We start from the raw sequence: 24,514 nt of genomic DNA on the forward strand, positions 1-24,514 counted from the left end.
AGATTAAAATAAAACCTAGCCGATAAAGTGAAGTTTCTGCAATGTAATCCATTTTTATCAGTGGCGGGATCCTGCTGGTTTAACAACTGGTTCGGTGATTGCATGCTTTGCATGCTCTGCGCCTGTCAGCAGTTTTAACAAAACGTATCTTCCACGTTACTTCTGGGAGGTAACACAGCGGAGGCACGGCAATCCACTCTGCCACGCAAAGCAACTGAGAGGATATAGGTAAGTAAAGTGCAGGGGGGGGGGCAGGCCAACCTGATCATCGGAGTGAACCGGTTCACTCCCTAATGGATCATCAGAGCGACCAGTTCGCTCTGGCTGAATCCGACCCCTGTTTTTAATAAATCTCGTTAAAGAAAACTATGGGGAAAATCTTGCTTTTGGACCAGAGGTGGGTTACAAATCCCAGCGCTACTGGTTCTCTCATGCTCGCGATGCTTCTGCGCATGTGCAGAAGCATCCAGGTGGGTGGGCGGAGCCTCCTGCCGCACACACTACCAGTTTGCCCGATCTGGGCCGAACCGGGAGCAACCCACCTCTGTTTTGGATATATCACGGTTGAACTAGATGCCACCCTGCTCTGCCACTGAGGCCAGAACTCTGGCTGCCTTTCTATCTTCCCTATCTCAGGGTTTCTAAGATGTGTTGCCCTTTTAGATGGCCCAAGTGATATGTCCAACAGGATAAATAAGCTGAAAAGCAGTTTCTATCCCAGAGCAGTAACTAGGTTGAATTAAGTATAATCTTTATTGTCATTGTACTTAAACACAACGAAATTAGTTTTAACCTCACTGGTGCAAAATTATAACAGAAACGAAAAAAAAGAAAGAAATAGAAAAGAAACTAGCGTGTGCATGGAGCGATTGTGGTTGTATTTAAAAGTCTCACAGCCCAAGGATAGAAACTATCTTTAAACCTGTTTGTTCGGCTGGCTATACTTTGATGTCTTCTGCCCGATGGTAGACGTGCAAAGAGACACTGACCAGGGTGTGAATCATCTCTGAGTACCTTCCTTACTCTGCTTAAGGCAGCGAGATCTGGCAATGTCATCCAGTGGTGTCAGAAGGCAACCAATGGTTATTTGTGCCAAATTGATCACTCTCTGTAGTGCCTTCCTGTCCGCAGCTGTTAAACCAGCATACCATACTGTAATGCAATGTGACCCGACAAATGCGCGCACGGCAAAAGCGCGCAGACAAAACCACGGCGTGAAAACTGCAACGTCATAAACGCGCCCACAACGCGCCGACAAAACTGCGCCCACAAAAGTGAGATTTAAGGTAAGGTAAGGGAAGCGCGATTTAAGTTAAGGTAAGGGTTAGGTTCAGGGTTAGGTTCAGGGTTAGGTTTAGGGTTAGGTTCAGGATTAGGTTCAGGGTTAGGTTTAAGTTTAGGTTCAGGGTTAGGTTCAGGGTTAGGTTTAGGGTTATTAGGTTGTTATTAGTTCTTTGTTGAAGGCGCGCTTTTGTCGGCACGCTGTTGTCGGCATGCTTCTGCGCTCATTCGTCGGCTCGATTTCGACCTCGCGGTTTTCTCGCCGCGGTTTCGTCGGTGCATTTTTGTCGAGCGCGCATTTGTCGGTGAACCTAATGCAATATGTGAGGACACTTTCTATGGTGGACCGATAGAAAGAGGTCATCAGCCGTTGTTCCACCTGATTTTTTCCGCAGGACTCTAAGGAAATGAAGTCTCTGTTGGGCCTTTCCAATCACCAGAGACGTGTTGTTTTTCCAGGTGAGATCTTGACTAATAAGCACTCCCAAGAATTTGAAAGAGGAAACCCTCTCCCCACAGTCCCCCTCGATATACAACGGGGCAGGTTCCTCTCTGTGCTTCCGGAAATCTAGCACCATCTCCTTTGTCTTACTAGTATTGTAAGAATTGTACTGTACGGTGCAATATTAATGCAATATCTGGGGGCTTACAATTCAATCGCATATAGGACATGTGTTTTGTGTTTTATTTGTATAGTTATAATGTACACTGAAGATGGCATTCAATTTCGTTGTACAAGGTGCAATGACAATAAAGTAAACTTGAACAGCCAAGCTAGCTGTGAAATTTGGGGATTACAGCCTGCTGTCGATTGTACTGGGTTGAAAAAGACGCCCCCCTGCCCTCCATGTCTCTATTTAGGAAGGAATCCTAAGGCCTTACCCCTTCACTAGTTTTCTGCAAGTCTGAAGAAGTGTTTCGTGTGTCGTTGCCTGCTTCACCGGCATCAGAGCTACTCTTATTTTCTTCCTCTTTGCAATCCTTATCATCTTCGTCTTCGGGAGATTTCCTTGATTGCTTGGAAGATTTCTAGGGGGCGTCCATCAAGAAAAAAACAAAAACCACAGAATGAAACCAAAGCCATTTCCCCAAGCTATATATATATATATAGCTTAGTATTCATCAATTGTTAAGTTCTGGTTAAAGATATCAAGGGTATTGACTTATTATTGGGTCTAATTACAAATGCATTGGCTTGTTTCCTGGGGTAGGAAAGGAGTTTTATTCTTAATTGTTCCATCCTTTCCCTTCCCAAATAACAATGGCATTTAGACTTATATACCGCTTCACAGTGCTTTTACAGCCCTCTCTAAGCAGTTTACAAAGTCAGCCTCTTGGCCCCAACAATCTGGGTCCTCATTTTACCGACCTTGGAAGGTCGAGACAACATTGATCTGGTCAGGATCAAACTGCTGGTGGTAGGCAGAGTTAGCCTGCAATACTGCAATCTAACCACCATGCCACCTTGGCTCTTCCTTCCTTCCCAAATAGCAATAGCACTTAGATTTATATACTGTTTCACAGTGCTTTACAGCCGTCTCTAAGCAGTTTACAGAGTCAGCATATTTGCCCCCAACAATCTGTCCTCATTTTACGCACCTCAGAAGGATGGAAGGCTGAGTCAACCTTGAGCGGTTTGGAATCGAACCCCTGGCTGGGCAGAATTAGCCTGCGATATTACATTCTAACCATTGTGCCACCATGGCTTCCTTTTTCTTGTTTCCCTTGCTTCCTTCTCTCTTTCCTTCTTTCCTTCTTTCCTTCCTTCCTTCCTTCCTTCCCAATAGCACTTAGACTTATATACCGCTTCACAGGGCTTTACAGCCCTCTCTAAGCGGTTTACAGAGTCAGCCTCTTGCCCCCAACAATTTGGATCCTCATTTTACCCACCTCGGAAGGAAGGAAGGCTGAGTCAACCTTGAGCTGTTCAGAATCGAACCCCTGGCTATGGGCAGAATTAGCCTGTGATATTACATTCTAACCATTGTGCCACCATGGCTTCCTTCTTCTTGCTTCCCTTGCTTCCTTCCTTCCCAATAGCACTTAGACTTATATACCACTTCACAGGGCTTTGCAGCCCTCTCTAAGCAGTTCAGAGAGTCAGCCTCTTGCCCCCAACAATCTGGATCCTCATTTTACCCACCTCGGAAGGATGGAAGGCTGAGTCAACCTTGTGCCTGGTGAGATTCGAACTGTCATATTGCAATTAGCCGGCAGTCAGCAGAAGTAGCCTGCAGTAATGCACTCTAACCATTGCGCCACCACGCAAATGCCTTCCCTCCACTTAAATTTACAAATCTGGGTGTCCTGTTTCAAACACCATGACATATTTATATACACCCTTACTCTTTCGTAAAGTTAAGAATCTGTGAATCATAGTGTATGTTACAGACGGAGGGAGGTGAGGATTAGGATGAATTAGGATTGTGGAGTGGCCAACCTTAACTTTGATCATATTTTCTTTATTTATTTTTTTCACACACAAATTTTACACACTTCAGCCAGTTGAAGAACAATTCCGGAGAGCAGATTTTAAGAACTCATCCTTGACTTAAAGGCAGCTGGGAAACCTTCTCTAGATCGTGGGTCTCCAACCATGGCAACTTTAAGATTTGTGGACTTCAACTCCCAGAATTCTCCATAACGGCTGAGGAATTCTGGGAGTTGAAGTCTGTTAAGTCGTAAAGTTGCCAGGGTTGGAGATTCCTGCTATAAATCAAAACAGCTCCAGGTTGTGAGAGCTTCATGAATTACCTTTGAAGTGTAAGATTTTTTCCGTTTTGAGCCCGCTTTTTCATTCTTCCTTTTGCCTTTTCCATCTTCTTCTACCCGATCCCCTTCTTCCTCGCTGCTAGCATCTGCCGTGTTCCCGCCTTCACCTTCGGTTTCTGAAGAGCTCTGTTGCTGAATAGCCTTGGGAATAAAGCGAAATAATTAGACCTCAACTAGGTTTGTTTAGTAACAGTCCAGGGCAAAAGTAGATGTCGGCCTTGAAGCTGGCCTGACTGAGGCCATTTTGAAACTTCAGCACTGATACACTGAAGCAGAGGGATAGGGAGGGGGGAATAAAGATAGTTGGAGTTTGTGGTCAAAACAGAATACTTTCTCTTGAGAACCAAGGACATAACTGCAGGTGCTTGGAAGGAGGGGACTGGAGTCTCCTAGCAACTGGAAAGTACCCTGATTGCACCATGTGACTGATTGTTTTGAGAAAATGAAAAACTTTTATTTTTAATTAGGTGAAAACCGTGGGAATACCCAGAGATGGTTTTCACCAGCCAATGACATATCCAATAAACATATTCTTTGAGGAATTTACCTGCTTCTGAGTTTTGTTTGCTACAGGTATCAGGATCAGATGACCCTGGGACACTGAAACCATCCCAAAGTCATACCAGTTGCCAAGCGTCTGAATTTCGATCACGTGACCACAGCGTGGTTGCAATAGTTTTTAAGTTTTGAAAAATGGTCATACAATACAATACAATATCAGAGTTGGAAGGGACCTTGGAGGTCTTCTAGTCCAACCCCCTGCCTAGGCAGGAAACCCTATACTGTTTCAGACAAATGGCTATCCAACATCTTCTTAAAGACTTCCAGTGTTGGGGCATTCAGAACCTCTGGAGGCAAATTGTTCCACTGATTAATTGTTCTAACTGTCAGGAAATTCCTCCTCAGTTCTAAGTTGCTTCTCTCCTTGATTAATTTCCACCCATTGCTTCTTGTTCTATCCTCAGGTGCCTTGGAGAATAGCTTGACTCCCTCTTTTTTGTGGCAACCCCTGAGATATTGGAACACTGCTATCATGTCTCCCCTAGTCCTTTTTTCATTAAACTAGACATATCCAGTTCCTGCAAATGTTCTTCATATGTTTTAGTCTCCAGTCCCCTAATCATCTTTGTTGCTCTTCTCTGCACTCTTTCTAGACTCTCAACATCTTTTCTACATTGTGGCGACCAAAACTGAATGCAGTCATAAATCACTTTTTTTTCACCACCGTATCAATTTCAAACAGTCATTAAGCAAAGTGCACCTTATACTCCGAAAAATATGGTAATCATCTTTGTGACTTTGCTTAGGCAAAAATCTTACAAGAGAAGTGAACGTTTTGGCTCTCCAAGTTTTGCCTTCAGTCCTCATGATCACATATTGGCAAAAGGAAGGAGTGGGGAAATTGGGCGTTAAAAGATAGACAAGGAAATCCTTTTTTTTTGTTTACCTGGTATCCACTAAACTTGACACCCGGGTTGTTCTCGATTTCCCACAGGCCTTCGTTAAACCCTTTTCGTTTGTTTGATTTTCCAAACTTGTCTTTATATTCTTTGTAAGGGAAGAGGTCTTTAGGCCCCAGAAATGCCCTGTGATTGAAGAAAGGAAAGGATTAAATGATAGCTCAAATTATAATCCATATTCTTTACAGACATGTGTTATTCATTAACTGGAGGACAACAGCACAATAATTCCCTTTTGCTGGATAAGGTTCAGATACATCAAACCCATGGTGTGTGAACACCACTTCATCACTTAATCAATGGCTAGACCAGGGGTTAGCAAACTGCGGCTCTGGAGCTGCATGTGGCTCTTTCCTCCCTCTGCTGCGGCTCCGCCACTGGTCGGCACCACAATTTTGAGAGGAGCTTCCGGTGGGGAGGGGGGAGAGAAGCACAGTGTTTTCCAGTTGTCTCCACAATTGATAGGGCTTTCGGTTATGACAAGTAGAGGAAAAAGTAGGTCACACTAGGAGGAGACTCTATGGTGAGGGAACTGAATTTCCGGTCAGCTCCAGAATTGAACAGGGTGCTTGCGGTTAGGACCTTTGTGGCTCCCGGTGTTTTCTTTTCTGTGGGAAACGGGTCCAAATGGCTCTTTGAGTGTTTAAGTTTGCCAACCCCTGGGCTAGACCTTTGAAAGATGAGCCACTTGACAGCCTTCCGAGGAAAAATATAACATCTGCCACTGATTATTTTTCCCCCACTCAGAAATCAGAGTTAACCAGCTTTTTCCCATTTTGCACACTCCGGACGTATTCTGTGACACGCAAACTCATCTAACATGGCCATGTTGACTGGGGAATTCTGGGAGATTTATAACATTAGCATGTACAAGGATAATCCAGTGGAGAAGACCAAAGGATACCTGTCCATATTTAGAACATCGGTGGGATGGAAAAGACAAACCTGAGCTTGATTCTTGATGGTTACAGGAACACATTCGTGTCGGTTTCGGGGAAATTACATTAAGGTGATTTGCCACTGTTTCCTTCCACAATTGCAGACTTGAGATTCAGGCACCAACCAGCCATAGCTTTGAGGTTAGCCAACATTCTGCGATCCCGGTTTGCACGTGGCTGCAATCTTCACTGAGGGTAAAGCTTACCTACGTAACCATCATAGCTCTCCAAACTATACCAGGCCTACAAAGAGACCCCAGTTCCATACAGCAGCATTTCAAAGCCCTGGGGCTCCCTGCTTAAATGTTTTTTTAAAAAAAAATGTTTTACATAATGGCTAACTGTTAGTATAACACAATTTAATATGGCCCTGACACCGAGCTACTCATATCACATTAACACAGGATGGCGAATGACTCATTTTGCCCTTGTTACTGTAAATGCTGTTGATGTAGGACAGTGGGCTCAAACACAAGAACCACGGGCTGGATCTGGCCTACGATGTAGACAGATCCCGGCCCGTGAGACCATCCTGGAAAATGTGAGGGGCCGACCCACGTCGTTTCAGCCCGGTTTGTCCAATGCAAAGAGGAAACAGCGTGCCAGTGTGGCTTCGGCCTGGTCTACCCAATGCAAAGAGGATACATGCCAGCAGTTTGGGGACTGGCATCAAGCTGGCCACGCCCACCCAGTTGACCACGCCCACCCATGCCCCTGAGGTCAACCACAGCTCTGATGCGGCCCTCAATGAAATTTGAGTTTGACACCCCTGATGTAGGAGAGGACCAAGCTGAGGGAAGGGTCAAGCACGTCATCAGTTTGAAATCCTTTCACACTCACAAGAGATATAACTCTGGGCCACCTTGCATTTGTTGACCGCTATCTACTGTCAGAGGGATGTGGTAACTCAGTGGCTAAGACACTGAGCTTGTCGATCAGAAAGGTCAGTTCGGCGGTTCGAATCCCTAGCGCCGCGTAACGGAGTGAGCTCCCGTTACTTGTCCCAGCTTCTGCCAACCTAGCAGTTTGAAAGCACGTAAAAAATGCAAGTAGAAAAATAGGAACCACCTTTGGTGGGAAGGGAACAGAGTTCCGTGCGCCTTCAGTGTTTAGTCATGCTGGCCACATGACCATGGAGACGTCTTTGGACAGCGCTGGCTCTTCAGCTTTGAAACGGAGATGAGCACCGCCCCCTAGAGTTGGGAATGACTAGCACATACGTGCAAGGGGAACCTTTACCTTTACCTTATCTGTCAATTTGTCTTGATCTTGGGCAGTTCAGATTCTTGTGGAGAGCTGCATGAAATAAATTAATACTCATTTAAACAGCCTTCATTCCTGATTTCTTGAAGCTGAGATTTATTTGCAAAGATCTTTTCTGTAGGACATTCGTTTATCCCCAAATTTCGCACATCATGTCTTGGGGGGGACACAAATGGATCCTACATCTTAGGTTACTGCGCCATTTGGTACACTAGCTCCCACGGCATCATTTGGCCAACCTCTTCTCTGTGGTTAATTCATTTCTCTGCTGGCACTACCGGACAATGTTACCGAACGGCTGACATCTTAGCTATGAATCAGGAGTGCTCCAAAGGCAGAACAAATGCTCTAATTGTCCAATTGTGTTCGCATCCACTGAACGGAGAGAAATGCGCTTCCTAAATAGAAAGGAATTATGGTGTTTCTTTTCCTGTAAACAACTGCAGTTCTCTTACGGTTAAAAGTTTAGGAAGATCTGCCCTCCTGTGGCGAAGAGACATAAAAAGCACTTGCCAACTCATTGCAACACTCTGGTCCATCACATAGCATTTCGTTCATGTCACCACTTTGGCTAAAGAAGACACTGACGATTGCCTTGATCTCCCTGCCCTTCTTTTGCGGTTATTCACCAGTGAAGAGAACACCATCTGTATGTATTCAGACACCTCTTTTCTTCATACATTTTTAGAAGACAGAAAAAGGGCTTGGTTGCATACTGTATTTTTCACAGTAGAAGACGCACTGGAGTATAAGACTCACTTTAGTTTTTTGGGAGAAAAATAGGGGTGGGGAGGAATTCTGCCTACCAGATATTCATCTGGCTAGTCCTTAGCTTGGTCAGCTTCAGCACATTAATTCGCTCTCTGGTTTTGTTCTGACCCCCCTCGTTCCACACCAACACACACTCTGAGCCAAAGATAAGTTACGGCATTTAATTAACAGACAGTCAGGTCCTTGGCAGCAAACCGGCACAGACAAGCTTGGGCAGCAATAAACACAGATAAGGCTTGGCAGCAATCCAGCCTGCCAAGCTCACAGTAATGTCCTCCGACATTCAATCCTGCGTTGACTTCTGCAAAGAGGGGAGTGTGCACAAGTAGTCTTTTTATAGTCTGGAGAGGAGCCTAATGACCACCAGCTGAGTGCAATTACCTCCTGTAACTGCGCAACTGTTCCTTACGCTTAGTAGCTCTTCGATGCTGGGCATCTAGGAACAACTCAGTTCTGGACTCAGGCTCACTCTCCCTTGTCTCCTCCCCACTGGTCCAAGGCTCAGGCCCCTCCTGGTGGCCAACCAGCCTCTCTGCGCCCTGCTCAGAGTTGGAACCCTGTCCAGGGTCCTCCACATCCTCCAGAGCTGGCTCATAGGACCCCTCGCTGTCGGAGTCTGGTGGCAGCTCCAACGGCTCCTGCTGGGCCACAACAGGTTTTGAGGTTGGGGATGATGGGGGCTGTGTTTCTAACTCACAGCTGATTGTGAGAGGGAGCAGCAATTAGAAAAGCAGGCAAAGCGGGGAAGATTGCTTAGCTTGTGTTTGGGCTGAAAAACAGTTTCAAAATCACAGCTGATCCTTGGAGGGAGCTCCAGTGACTAAAGCAGACAAAGCGGGGAAGGGGTAAGAGAAGGCAGCAGCTGTTCCAGGTATCCATTTTGGGCACCATGCGTCAAGCATTTGGAGGCTGAAAACACAAAACACGCGGAGCCCAAAAACACAAACACATTGTCGGTGGCAATCTCTGCAGCCAGGAAGAGGATGCACAGAGGCTGAAGGGTAGGGTCCAGCGGGTGGGGCTACATTTGGAGTATAAGACGCACCCAAATTTTCAGGGAAAAAAGAGCGTCTTATACTCTGAAAAATATGGCATATAGATTTTTCTCCACCTCTGATTTATTCCAGCTTCTGGCAGGCGATCCAGCTGGTTCCTGTCATTCAAAGGAAACCATGATCTGATATATAGATTTACGATGGCTGCTTAGTTTCACACGAAGTTAAGGAGAGCGGGAGCTGCAGAGAAGCAACACCTGGAGAGCTCTGACTTCTGCACTATTGCTTACTGTTGTGGCTGCTTCCTCCTCCGACAGGATCGTTCACTAAAATTTATTCTCGGCTTCTTGTGAATTGTTTGAGATCATTTTTCTTTCTCTTGTATTCAACCATGCCCAATTCTCAGGGACGGCTTGGAGAAGTCCCTGAGCTTTTCTTGGCAAGGTTTTTTCAGAAGTGGTTTCCCATTGCACCTTCATAGGGCTGAGAGAAACTGACTGGCCCAAGGTGACCCAGCTGGCTTCATGCCTAAAGCAGGACTAGAACTCAAAGAGTCTCCCGGTCAGGGCTGGATTTAGATGAAAAGAGGCCCTGGGCTATTCCACTTATGAGGCCCTTTCACCTCCCATTTTTAAGTTTGTAAATTACATGAGACAAGAAAATATATCATTACTGTGATATATATCAATATATATCAATATATATAGCTGGCCTCCCGATGGAGGGCGGCTCTGCTCTGCGGCAAAGGCAGCGAGGCCAGCCGCCTCCCCTGCTGTGCTCAGCTGCCCGGCTCGGCCCCCTTGCCCTCACCTGCCTGGACGCTGGTGGGCTCCGCGTCGACGGGGCGGCTACTGGGAGTGGCCGCGCCTCTTGCCTGACCGCCGGTGCCGGGAACGTGGGCGGGCTCCCCAATTGCCGCGGCGCTGGAACGATCTTAACCAATACATTTTTATGTTTGTTTATTAGTCATATGCGTAGAATTTCTCCTTATTTTCAGTTCAGTGTTTTAGTGTTTTTAGAATAGTGTAATTTTAATTTTGCTAACAATTTGAATGTAGGCCTCTTGATCTTGAGGCCCTAGGCTGAAGCCTAGTTAGCCTATAGGAAAATCCAGCCCTGCTCCCAGTTAATAGCCTGATGCCTTCACAACTCCACCACACTGGCTGTCTTGCTGGTTGCTTGAAATCATACATTCTGCTACCTCTGTTCAGCTGCAGATCAACATGACCCACAAAAGCACAATGCAATGACAGAATTCTATGGGACTCTTGTTTTACTCAGCCTGGCTGTGAACATTTCTTTGTGGTTCTGTGAGAAATTAGAACGATGGTTCTTCAGAGGAACAGCCAATGTTGTGGCTCGCCAGCAGAGCTGGCAGCAGAGTCAGACAGAGAGGAGGTTGGGGAGGAGCATGGGCCAGTCCTGGAGGCTGGGGAAGGCTCGGACGAGGGCTCTGTGTCGGAGGCAGAGACAGGGCCGAAGCCGTCTGGCAGCGATCATGTCCCTATGGAGCTAGACAGCAGTGAGGCAGAGGAACAGCTGGAGCCTCTTCCCAGTGTGCGCATGCGCAGAGCTGCCCGAAGAAAAGAACAGCTCAAAAACCAGGGTAGACTTGGGAGTAAAGTCACAGGTGGACAGTGAATGGCCCCTCCCATAGGACATAAAAGAGCAGCGAAAGGGGAGTGGGCTTTTGCAGGAAACAATTTGTTCCTTCGGTCGATAGATTTGTTTCAGGAGTGTGAAGATCTGTCCATGAATCTCAGACACTCTGTGCCAAGTCTTTCCTCGCACATCACTGCGTTTGTAAAATATTTACATGGCAGCTTTCCAAGATAGATAAGGTCTGTGGTCATAATTACTCCTTTGAAAGACTGTTTGCTGTTCAGCCTTTGCTGAATGTGAATAGGAGGAATTCACATTCGTTTAATGAAAGGGATTTCGTCAGGACCAGGACTCTGCCTCGTGCTTTTTGGGGAAGCCTAGGTCAGAACAGTCGAGAAAGACCTCGCTGTTGAGATCAAGCTAGGCAACGTCCAGTTGTGAGGACTTCAACAGTCAGAATCCTCCAGTTTTTGCAACCATCGCTGAGAATCCTGGCAGGGCTCTGAAGTCCGTTCAGGCTAAGGAAACCTACAGCGGCTCAATCCAATTTACAATGTTTCATCTGGATGGCATCGTGATTTGTGAGCCGTGTTTATCCGGTGACTCATCAGACAGAGTCCACTCTTGCCAATCAAGTCCTCTACGACAGTGTCTCCTAAACCACTGCCAAGGAAACAGTCGTGACTCCGCAGTCAGAGAACCGCAGCAAATCGAGATATTGGAAGACTGCTATCATGTCACCCCGAGTTCTTCTTTTCATTAAACTAGGCATACCCTTCATATGTTTTGGCCTCCAGTCCCCTAACCATCTTTGTTGCTTTATCTTTCTACACTGTTTTTTTAAAGTCTCATTCAACTCTTCAACACCCCCACCACCACCCCCAATGAATTAAATTTCCTGAATCTGAAGGTCTGAACCCCCGGAATGAATGCATGCCCTCTTAATTTGCTCTTGTCTCTTCGGATGGGGAAGGGGGGGGGAATCAAAGGGCTGTCATTATGGGTTTCCTTGCATTTTTATTTTTAATTTTTTGCTTTCCATACATTGCCATAAAAATGGCAAACTGGAAAATACAGCAGTTGCAGGAAACAAGTCATTAAACCCCCCCTCTTTTTTGGGGGGAAGGGAAGTGCCCCATTACAATTAAGGAAAGATTATTCAAAGGGGCAATTAGGCAGCAGATAATCATAACCCTTCCTCCCAACGCTTAGAAAATGGCAAGGAAAAAAGCATGGAACTCTTGATGCAGCTGCGATCCAGTCTGAGATCACAGCAAAAATAAAAATATAAGAAAAGCGGCTGCAGAAAGCAGAACTGTGGTTGATGCTTGGCTCAGGGACAATCCCGTCTCTGACCTTTTCCTTTAGCTGCGACAGTGGTGGGTTTCAAAAATTGTTCGAACCTACTCTGTGGGTGTGGCCTCCTTTGTGGGAGTGGTTTGCCGCCCATGTGACCGGATGGGCATGGCTTGCCGCCCATGTGACCGGATATGAAGATGCCGACGACACTTGTCAGAACCACTTTAAATCACCTCACACACAGCACTGGCATGCATAAGAATATGATGTTAACTTGTTTTTTTAAAGGCATCTTTGGTTTGCGTTAAAACAACTTCAACACACGCAATGTTCTGATTGCACCACAAACGCAGTAGTCATCCTTACCTTTCACAGAGGCACTGAGTTTTATAAATAGGAGCATGATAGTGTAGAATAATCCTATCCAAGGACCAGTGGTGGGTTTCAAAAAATTTTGGAACCTCTTCTGTAGGTGTGGCCTGCTTTCCGGGTCCACTGGTGGAACCTCTTCTAACCGGTTCAGTAGATTTGACAAACCGGTTCTACCGAATAGGTGCGAACTGGTAGGAACCCACCTCTGAGCTGCGAGATATTTTTATGACAGGCTACAGCGAGGGCTGCTTTCACACTTTTTTTTTTTACTTCTGAGCGGCTGTACTTTTAGGAGGAAGAGAGAGAGAGCCTTCTGCGGTGGCACAAATCAAGAGCCTGATAGCATCTTTTCTGACTAACCCCTCTTATGAAAAGGTGAAAGTCTTCATGACTGTCAATTCACTTCGTCGGATGCAATCAAAGGGTTGCAAAGGCATGTTTTTCCCTTAAGTGACGGGGATGACCAATATAGAAATAGAAATAGAATAACCGAGTTGGAAGGGACCTTGGAGGTCTTCTAGTCCAACCCCCTGCCTAGGCAGGAAACCCTATACCGTTTCAGACAAATGGCTATCCAACATCATATTAAAGACTTCCAGTGTTGGGGCTTTCACAACTTCTGGAGGCAATTTGTTCCACTGATTAATTGTTCTAACTGTCAGGAAATTTCTCCTCAGTTCTAAGTTGCTTCTCTCCTTGATTAGTTTCCACCCATTGCTTCTTCTCCTGCCCTCAGGTGCCTTGGAGAATAGCTAGACTCCCTCTTCTTTGTGGCAACCCCTGAGATATTGGAAGACTGCTATCATGTCACCTAGTTTTTCTTTTCATTAAACTAGACATACCCAGTTCCTGCAACAGTTCTTCATATGTTTTGGCCTCCAGTCCCCTAATCATCTTGGTTGCTTTATCTTTCTACACTGTTTTTTTTAAGTCTCATTCGACTCTTCAACACCCCCACCCCAGCCCCTATGAATTAAATTTCCTGAATCTTAAGGTCTGACCCCCGGAATGAATGCATGCCCTCTTAATTTGCTCTGTCTCTTCAGATGGGGAAGGGGGAATCAAAGGGGGTGTCAAGAGCCAAGGTGGCGCAGTGGTTAAATGCAGCACTGCAGGCTACTGCTAGATCAGCAGTTCAGCGGTTCAAATCTCACCGGCTCAGGGTTGACTCAGCCTTCCATCCTTCCGAGGTGGGTATAATGAGGACCCAGATTGTTGGGGGCAATATGCTGACTCTCTGTAAACCGCTTAGAGAGGGCTGAAAGCCCTATGAAGCGGTATATAAGTCTACTGCTATTGCTATTGCTATTGCATTATGGATTTCCTTGCATATATATATATATATATATATATATATATATATATATATATATATATATATATATATATATATATATATATATATATATATATATATATATATATATATATATATATATATATATATATATATATATATATATATATATATTTGCTTTTCATACATTGCCATAAAAATGGCAAACTGGAAAATACAGCAGTTGCAGGAAACAAGTCATTAACCTCCCCCCCCCTTTTGGGAAGGGAAGTGCCCTGATCACAATTAAGGAAAGATTATTCAAAGGGGCAATTAGGCAGCTAATAATCATAACTCTTCCTCCCAACACTTAGAAAATGGCAAAAAAATAAAGCATGGAACTCTTGATGCAGCTGCGATCCAGTCTGAGATCACAGCAAAAAGGAAAAGAAAAGAGACTTTCGTAAGCATGCAGATCTGCAAATTATTTTTGAATGTGAAATCTTTCAAGCTGATTTGTGTTCAAAGCAGCTCTGATGGTTTTCCAACGGGAAGAATTCTGAGCTCTGTAAGGCAGTGGTCTCCAACCTTGGCAACTTTAAGACCTGTGGACTTCAACTCCCAGAGTTCCTCAGCTGGCTGAGGAACTCTGGGAGTTGAAGTCCACAAGTCTTAAAGTTGCCAGGGTTGGAGACCACTGCTGTAAGGCCCTTGGCGTCATCGGCCGTTCTGAGGCTGATGACCAGAGAACATTTCCTACAATACCAGAAAAGCCCCGTTCAGGAGGTGCAAAATGTACTTCTTGGCTTATGACTGTAAAAGAAGCCTGTCCATTATGGTCATAAATCATGACAGTTGCCCATGTGACCCGGTTTTATAACCATTTCTGCAGTGGTGATTAAGTGAACGCCATGACAGTTAAGCAAAATCAATTATCCAATTGTTTGCCACGGGCTGGGAATTTGCTGAAAACCAGAAATAAATAGCAATAGCACTTAGACTTATATAACGCTTAACAGTGCTTTTACATCCCTCTCTAAGTGATTTACAGGGTCAGCCTATTGCTCCCAACAGTTTTGGGTCCTCATTTTACCCACCTTGGAAGGATGGAAGGAAGGCTGAGTCAACCTTGAGCCTGGTGAGATTCGAACTGCCAAATTGCAGGCAGCTGGCAGTTGCCCGAAGTAGCCTGCAGTACTGCACTCTAACCACTGCGCCCCCATGGCTTATAAATGCCGATTTTCAGCAAAACATCAATTAAGCAATCACGAAATTGTAGGATGCAGCAAATGGTCATAATTACAAGTCAGTGCTGTCGGAACTTTGGAACTTGGTGGTAAATATCACCGAGGAGGTTCGAACAGTGTAGCAGCAACCAGTTATAAGTTGAGGACTACTTTATGTTTAAAATGTTCCGCACATCCTACTGTGCTTCGAAATGAGATGGGCGGCAAATACATCCAATACATAAACAAGGAGATGCTTAAACCCCAGAGCCTCTTAAAAGGTCCACTACAGAATGTTCTCACTTACGTTTCATGAGTCCCAAAAAAGAAGATGGGATATTTATTTGCCGGAGGCTTCACAGCTCCCTCGGGGAGTTCATCAATCTGTCAGTCAAAGACAAAAAGAACGACCCATCAATCAATGTCCAATAAAAGGAATCACACGACTCAAAGAACCCAGAGCAATGGACAATGGGAAGAAATATTCAAATGCAGGTTCAGTGATTTGATTTGATTTATTGCATTTCTATGACGCCCTATTCCGAGAGGGACTCAGGGCGGCTCACAAACCAAAGTAAGTGGGGGGGGGGATACAAACAGGAGGAAAACAACGGACAAACAACTACAACAATTTAAAACAATCAACAACCACACAATTCGAGCGGGGACAGGAACTCATCAGCCCCAGGTCTGTCGGAACAGCCAGGTTTTAAGGGCTTTGCGGAAAGCCTGAAGGGTGGTGAGGGTCCGAATCTCCACGGGGAACTCGTTCCAGAGGGCCAGAGCAGCCACAGAGAAGGCCCTCCTCCAGGTGGTAGCCAATCGGCATTGGCCAGTAGATGGAATTCGGAGGAGGCCTAGTCTGTGGGATCTAATTGGTCTGTTGGAGGTAATTGGCAGCAGGCGGTCTCTCAAGTACCCAGGTCCAATACCATGAAGGGCATTATAAGTGACGACTAGCACCTTGAAGTGTATCCGAAGACCATAGGCAGCCAGTGCAGCTCGCGGAGGATAGGTGTGATGTGGGTGTACCGGGGTGCACCCACAATCGCTCGCGTGGCTGCATTCTGGACAAGCTGAAGTCTCCAAATGCTCTTCAAGGGCTGCCCCATGTAGTAGTAGACCCCAAGACTGTGAGCTGGTTGTGTGTAGCAGCAAAGGCCTTAGGCTAATACTGGGAAACTGTAAGTTCTAGGCCAGTGATGGCGAATCTTTTTGACACCGTGCATGTGTGTGCATGAGTGTGTGCCAGAAAACCAGAAACCCGAAGACCAGCTGGCCTGCTCATGCATGCCTGTTTTTTTCGCTGTTTTCCAGGCCATTTTGGGGCTATTTCAGGCCACAAAAGGCCTCAAAATCGCTTGAAAACAGCCCGAAAAACAGCCTGAAAACACTAGAAAAACTGGCTGGTTTTGGGGGCCGTTTTCAGGCCATTTTCTAGTGCTCTGGTGCCCTCAAAGACCAGCTGGCTGGCATGCATGTGTGCGCCAGAAACCAGAAGAGCAGCTGGCGATGGCGCACTTGCCCACAGAGAGGGCTTTGCATGCCACCTCTGGCACCAGTGCCACAGGTTCTCCATCTTGCCCGTCCGGAGGGACAAAAGCCTGCGCGAGGACTTTGGATCCGTCCCTCTCTCTCAGTCCAACCTACATCACCAGGTGGTTGTTGTGAGAAAACAGAAAGTGGGCACATCGGGTTATGAATAGCAATGAAGAGCAATCAAACTAAGACTTATATGCCGCTTCGTAGTGCTGCACAGCTCTCTCTAAGCAGTTTACAGAGCCAGCCTTCTGGTTTGCTGTGCTCCCATGCGCGGGAAGACCAGCTGGCCGGCACACCGAAACCTGGAAAAGCAACGGGCGATGTCTTGTGTGCCCAGAGAGATGGCTCCGTGTGCCACTTCTGGCACGCGTGCCATAGCTTTGCCATCACGGCCCTAAATCCTGCTGAAGATGTTAACTAGCTTGGTAGCGAAACATTCTGAAAACAACCCACAAACTCGGAAAAACAAACCTCCACCCTCAAGAGCTAAAGTTTATAAGGGAATAATTAAAAAATTGGTATATATATGTAGCGACCACTTATAATATTTTGTCGAAAAATGAAGGAATAAGATTTCTGTTTGAAGGCATGAGGTACAAGGATAACAATGAACATAAGCATACCTGATTGGAGGAAATATGTATAATGGAAAATAGTGATATGTAAATATAAATGGTTGGTAAAAAAAAAAATCTTTCACATGGGATTATATAAAGGTATACTGTTATCAAATAGATAATCAAGAATCTAAGGGAACTATGATTTATTGGGAAAAAAATAATACTAATCGCAATTGAACATATACTGTACAATGAAAGTGAGGTATTTAGTTATACTAGATGAAAAATCTGAGATGGTAAATGTTATTCGAGAATATGGATGTTAAAACACCTGTAACCAAACGACATGCTGTATGTGATGATGCTTTTTTTTGTGTGTGTGTGTGTGTTTTTGTTTTTCTTGTTCTCTTTTTTATTGTTGTCTATATGTATTGTTTGTGTAATAAAAATAAAAATTTATATATAAAAAAAGAGCTAAAGTTTCAGGTGAGACTAGGAAGACCGAGTTCACACATCCCGTGAAACTTTGAACAAGCCTGCTACCTTTTGAACTCATACACCATGTTAGGTTGAAGCTGGGGGGGGGGGGGCAGAGACCGGCAGATCTTTCTAAACTCTTGTGGGAAAAGCTTAATAAATAATTGCTAGGAAACTGATTAAGGACTAGCAACACATTTGCTAGTTTGGTATGTTGCTGACTTCCCAAAGGTGAAAAGAATTGCTTAAGCATCAAAGGGTTTTAAAAAAAGGAGAGGAAATTTTCCATGGCTCTGTGTGTGTTTTTTTAAAGGTGTTTCCTTACAAACAGCAAGTGGCCATTTGCTCACTTAGTATGGCACAACAATAATGTCATATGATTGCTTAACAACACAACGGCAGCAGTTACTGCGACCACCACTACACTTAGGAAGTAAGTGGGAAGTCTCTCAAGCAAAGGCTAGAATTTCACTCTTAAAAACAAACGAACAACAACAAAACCCAGAACCCAAAGATGCAACTAAAATGCCTTTTGCAAAATTGGAATCTTTATTCCATTTGTACAATATAGCAATAGCAGTAGACTTATATACCGCTTCATAGGGCTTTCAGCCCTCTCTAAGCGGTTTACAGAGAGTCAGCATATTGCCCCCAACAATCTGGGTCCTCATTTTACCCACCTCGGAAGGATGGAAGGCTGAGTCAACCCTGAGCCAGTGAGATTTGAACCGCTGAACTGCTGATCTAGCAGTAGCCTGCAGTGCTGCATTTAACCACTGCGCCACCTTGGCTCACAGTGGCTAGCTCCTCTCCCTCCCCCCACACTTGGCCGATCCACTTAAGGAGATTCCCTTCAAAAAGAATGTTTTTAATAAGCAGGTCCATGCTCACTAAATTGGCTCATTCTTTAATTATTTAAAAGATTTGTTTAGGCCAGAATGGCTCAGAAGCACAAAACAATAAAGACTATAAAAAGCATAAAAACCACCACAATCCACCCATACCCCAAATCAGTGATGGCGAACCTATGACACGCGTGTCAGTCCTGACACGCATAGCCATTTGGGGTGACACGCACAGGATTTCATGCGATTCATCCTCGGCTCCTGCACGGCCGCCGAGGATGAAAGAATCTGTGCTGGAGCAACAGGGGGGCGGGCGGGACGTGTGATCTCCCCCACCCACACTCACTTACTGTATCGCCGCCGCCCCTTTCTGAGCGCAGGGGCTGCTGGTAAGGCGTGCGTGCCATGCGCACACACGTCATCAGCGCGGTGAGAGAGGACCCGCAGGAGAGGAGCGCGCCTCTCTCCAGTCAGGCCGGCACAGAGAGTCTACTATAGTTAAAGAATTCGCCCTCCTCCTCACTTATCTCAGTTCACGGCAGGGCTGTGGAGTCTGCTGCTTCCAGCTCCACGTCCTCATCAACATGCCGCTCCGGCCCGCCCCCGCTATGAATATTCATATTCTTCGCCCTCGCGTCACTAGGAATATTCATAGCAGGGGCGGGCTGGAGCGGCATGTTGATGAGGACGTGGAGCTGGAAGCAGCCGACTCCACAGCCCTGGTTCACGGCACCCCAAACAAGTTCAATAATAGCAAGGGCAACATACGAAATCGACTGATGAACAAAGAAGTTACTAAGCAGGTATGTTAAATAATTTGTTTTTGGTTTATTAAATACAATTATATATTGCAATTATACATTTTTGTAGTTTAAACTATAAATTGCGCAAAATTATGTTTTTGTCGAAGTGACAGACAACGCGAGTTATGCTCGATTTTTTTGCCGATTTTTGACACACCATGCCAAAAAGGTTGCCCATCACTGCCCCAAATGAACTAAAAACAAACAAGAAAATAAACCCTTCCTGGTTCCTGAACACAACACATCTCCTCATGCCCGACAAATTGCACAGCATCCACAGAAACAAATATTTGAAGCTCAGGCTCGAACTGTGAAGTCCTCTGAGTTTGGCTCCTTTCTTGCAAATAGCAATAGCAATAGCAGGTAGACTTATATACCACTTCATAGGGCTTTCAGCCCTCTCTAAGTGGTTTACAGAGTCAGCATATTGCCCCCAACAACAATCCGGGTCCTCATTTTACCCACCTCGGAAGGATGGAAGGCTGAGTCAACCCTGAGCCGGTGAGATTTGAACAGCTGAACTGCAGAACCGCAGTCAGCTGAAGTAGCCTGCAGTGCTGCATTTAACCACTGCGCCACCTCGGCTCTCTAAATACACCAATCTCATTGGGATTAACATTTAAGGAAACCTCCATCAGAAGCACCGTTTGCTCTGGTTCATTTGGAGGGTGGGGTTGTACCAATTTTAACAACCCTGAAGGATGAAGCATCTGCTTCTTTTAAATTACGTTGTGTCTGACATTAGAAAGGACCCTGGCCTCGCCATATTGTGCAATAGAAGACAAGGCAGTATCATGTCTGCGTCAATGTCACACAATTTGTGTCCTCACCACCTCTTTTGCGGAGGTCTAGAATTCCCAGGTTCAGGATTCCCAGTTCTATCTTGTTTTGGGAATTCCAGTCTCACCCTCTTCAGGGCCAGGCTGGAGAATAGCGTTTCTCTCCACCCTTCCCGTTGTGCTTAAACGGTGTGTGCAGGAAAAAGGCAAAGGCAGCTGATGTCCCTTTGTATCAGCAACACTAGGAACTGGAGGAGGGGAGGGGAGCGTGTGACGGAGGGCGGTGGAACTGCCAATCAACGCAGGGCCACGCAAGACTCCTCCTTCTTTTTGGAATATAAAATTGGGAGGAGGGAACCTCTGCATTGTCACCATGGGATGGACATTTCCCTTGCCCAATCATGGCAGAAAGGCAACCTGGCTGACACAAGCATTGATTCCTTGTAAAATGGAAAACAAAATGTGGCTCTTTTATTCCAGCAGGGACACCTCTCGCTCCGAGCCCTCTGCGGCTCGCTGTATCCATTCAACACAAAGAGGAATTCCACTCTGGTTATGAATTCCACTTGGAACCAGGTACGGGGGAGAAAAATGAATAATTAGGGCACACGCAGCCTCGGCCAGCATCCCCCTCTACAAGTTCTGCTCCCCATGTCCGTTGTTTTCCTGGCAATCCTTCTCACTGGCTGCAGGACCCAAAGGGGGAAGAAAGAGGGAGGGGGAAGTTGCCCATTCATCCCCCTCCGGCACTGAGATGCAGGAACAAAGGAGCGACAGGAGAGCATTTGTGTTCACCCCTGCCGCACGACAACCCCCACGCTGCTGGTTGCTTCGAGAAAGAAAACAAACTCCTGCCAAAGTGCCGGCTGTAACACAACCCCACCAGCAGGCGAGAATTGGCGCCGAGCAGCAAAATTCTCTTTGTTGGTTCTCCTCCCCTTCTACACCAACCCTCCCACGGTTGAGGAAGAGAATGGCCTTTATCTAACTAACCAGAGGCTGAAAGACTATGGAGAAATAGATCTTACTCTGCTGTGTAAGATTGAATTGAATAGAATAGAATTCTCTATTGGCCGAGTGTGATTGGACACCCAAGGAATTTGTCTTTGGCGCAGATGCTCTCAGTGTACATAAAGAAAAATAAAATAGAATGCATTCATCAAGAATCATTAGACTAGACTAGACTAGACTAGACTAGAATAGACTAGAATAGAATTCTTTATTGGCCAAGTGTGGTTGGACACACAAGGAATTTGTCTTTGGTGCAGATGCTCTCAGTGTACAGAAAGAAAAATAAAATAGAATGCATTCATCAAGAATCATTAGACTAGACTAGACTAGACTAGACTAGACTAGACTAGACTTCTTTATTGGCCAAGTGTGGTTGGACACACAAGGAATTTGTCTTTGGCGCAGATGCTCTCAGTGTACAGAAAGAAAAATAAAATAGAATGCATTCATCAAGAATCATTAGACTAGACTAGACTAGACTAGACTAGAATTCTTTATTGGCCAAGTGTGATTGTACACACAAGGAATTTGTCTTTGGCGCAGATGCTCTCAGTGTACATAAAGAAAAATAAAATAGAATGCATTCATCAAGAATCATTAGACTAGACTAGACTAGACTAGACTAGACTAGACTAGACTAGACTAGACTAGACTAGAATAGAATTCTTTATTGGCCAAGTGTGGTTGGACACACAAGGAATTTGTCTTTGGTGCAGATGCTCTCAGTGTACATAAAGAAAAATAAAATAGAATGCATTCATCAAGAATCATTAGACTAGACTAGACTAGACTAGACTAGAATAGACTAGAATAGAATTCTTTATTGGCCAAGTGTGGTTGGACACACAAGGAATTTGTCTTTGGCGCAGATGCTCTCAGTGTACATAAAGAAAAATAAAATAGAATGCATTCATCAAGAATCATTAGACTAGACTAGACTAGACTAGACTAGACTAGACTAGACTAGACTAGACTTCTTTATTGGCCAAGTGTGGTTGGACACACAAGGAATTTGTCTTTGGTGCAGATGCTCTCAGTGTACATAAAGAAAAATAAAATAGAATGCATTCATCAAGAATCATTAGACTAGACTAGACTAGACTAGACTAGACTAGACTAGACTAGACTAGAATTCTTTATTGGCCAAGTGTGATTGGACACACAAGGAATTTGTCTTTGGCGCAGATGCTCTCAGTGTACATAAAGAAAAATAAAATAGAATGCATTCATCAAGAATCATTAGACTAGACTAGACTAGACTAGACTAGAATATACTAGAATAGAATTCTTTATTGGCCAAGTGTGGTTGGACACACAAGGAATTTGTCTTTGGTGCAGATGCTCTCAGTGTACATAAAGAAAAATAAAATAGAATGCATTCATCAAGAATCATTAGACTAGACTAGACTAGACTAGACTAGACTAGACTAGACTAGAATTCTTTATTGGCCAAGTGTGATTGGACACACAAGGAATTTGTCTTTGGTGCATAAGCTGTCAGTGTACATAAAAAGACAACATACATTCGTCAAGAATAATAAGGTGCAACACTTAATGATCGTCACAAGGTACAAATAAGCAATCAGGAAACAATCAATATCAGTATAAATCGTTAGGATGCAAGCAACACAGTTACAGTCCTGCAGTCATAAGTGGGAGGAGATGGGGGACGGGAACAATGGGAAGACTAATAGTAATAGTAGTGCAGACTTAATGAATAGTTTGACAGTGGGGAGGGAATTATTTGTTTAGCAAAGTGATGACGTTCAGGAAAAAACTGTCCTTGTGTCTAGTTGTCTTGGTGTGCAGTGCCCTATAGCGTTGTTTTACGGGTAGAAGTTGAAACAATTTATGTCCAGGGGGTCTTGTAAATAGAGAGAGGTTTTTCTGTGGACCAGAGGGGGCGTGGTTTTGCATGGTGCCTGCATCTTGCGATGGGGCTTTGCTTGTTTGCGTGGCCTGGTTGCTGGCATGCCGTGGACCGGTGCTTGTCCATGGACCAGGGGTTGGAGACCCCTGCCAGTAAGAGACAGTGTGGGCAGCAATATGCAAGAGACACCTCTGCCCTACCTGGCTGAAAACTTTCCAGATGGTCACCAGGTGGCAGCAGCGAGTGAAGGTGTCTGCAACCCTTTGCTGCCATCTTGTGGACAACTGCATTTTGGGGGATGAGCATCACTTGGTAATAAAGCAACACAGAATGTAAAGGTATATAACATAGAACATAAGAATGGAATGAAATGGGAATTGGTCTTCAGGTTTATCCTGGCTTTTCTACACGTATGATAGAAGTGGCACACACAGACTGTATGGTAACCTGTTTGGTGTAGTGATGAAGCAGAGGTGGGTTCCTACCAGTTCGCACCTATTCAGTAGAACCGGTTCGTCAAATCTACCAAACTAGTTAGAAGAGGTTCCACCAGTGGACCCGGAAAGCAGGCCACACCTACAGAAGAGGTTCCAAAATTTTTTGAAACCCATCACTGGTCCTTGGATATGATTATTCTACACTATCATGCTCATATTTCTAAAACTCAGTGCCTCTGTGAAAGATAAGGATGACTACTGCGTTTGTGGTGCAATCAGAACATGGCGTGTGTTGAAGTTGTTTTAACGCAAACCAAAGATGCCTTTTAAAAAACAAGTTTACTTCATATTCTTATGGATGCCAGTGCCGTGTGTGAGGTAATTTAAGGTGGTTCTGACAAGTGTCGTCGACATCTTCATATCCGGTCACATGGGCGGCAAGCCACTCCCATCCGGTCACATGGGTGGCAAGCCACTCCCACAAAGGAGGCCACACCCACAGAGTAGGTTCAAACAATTTTTGAAACCCACCACTGTGGTGAAGGCATCTGGCTAGAGACTGGGAGTTCTAGTCCCATGTTAGACACAAAGCCAGCAGGGTGACCTTGAAGCAGTCATTTTTTCCTCAGTCCTACCCGGTTTCCCCCAAAATAAGACCTCCCCGGATAATAAGCCCAATTGGGCTTTTGAGCACATGCGCTAAAATAAGCCCTTCCTGAAAATATTGCAACACAGCAGCAGCCATGAGGTGACCACGCTCACCGCCTTCTGTACCTCAAAAGTAATAAGACCTCCCTGAAAATAAGGTCAAGTGCTTATTTCGGGGGTCAAAAGAAAATAAGACCCTGTCTTATTTTCGGGGAAACGTGATAGGAAGAAGATAATGGCAAAACTCTTCCAGAAATCTTGCCAAGGAAACTGCAGGGACCAGTCCA

The 24,514-nt window shown here is 45.1% G+C and overlaps 1 protein-coding gene across 2 annotated transcripts in view; it reads right to left on the reverse strand.

Annotated features, from left to right (window-relative positions):
• The window catches only part of HDGFL3 (HDGF like 3), a 50,267-nt gene that overhangs the window by 3,109 nt on the left and 22,644 nt on the right, over positions 1-24,514 (reverse strand). For both annotated transcript variants that reach the window (XM_087704261.1, XM_087704262.1), the window contains exons 2-5: positions 15,563-15,639; positions 5,501-5,639; positions 4,036-4,194; positions 2,164-2,310 (exon numbers count right to left, since the gene is read on the reverse strand). In XM_087704261.1, the coding sequence (XP_087560387.1) occupies positions 2,164-2,310; positions 4,036-4,194; positions 5,501-5,639; positions 15,563-15,639 (522 nt within the window). The remainder of the gene's footprint in view (positions 1-2,163; positions 2,311-4,035; positions 4,195-5,500; positions 5,640-15,562; positions 15,640-24,514) is intronic.

This window comes from Thamnophis sirtalis, unplaced genomic scaffold (assembly GCF_051295495.1).
Source record: "Thamnophis sirtalis isolate CommonGarterSnake01/CBP01778 unplaced genomic scaffold, rThaSir2_p1.2 scaffold_2, whole genome shotgun sequence".
NCBI lineage: Eukaryota > Metazoa > Chordata > Lepidosauria > Squamata > Natricidae > Thamnophis > Thamnophis sirtalis.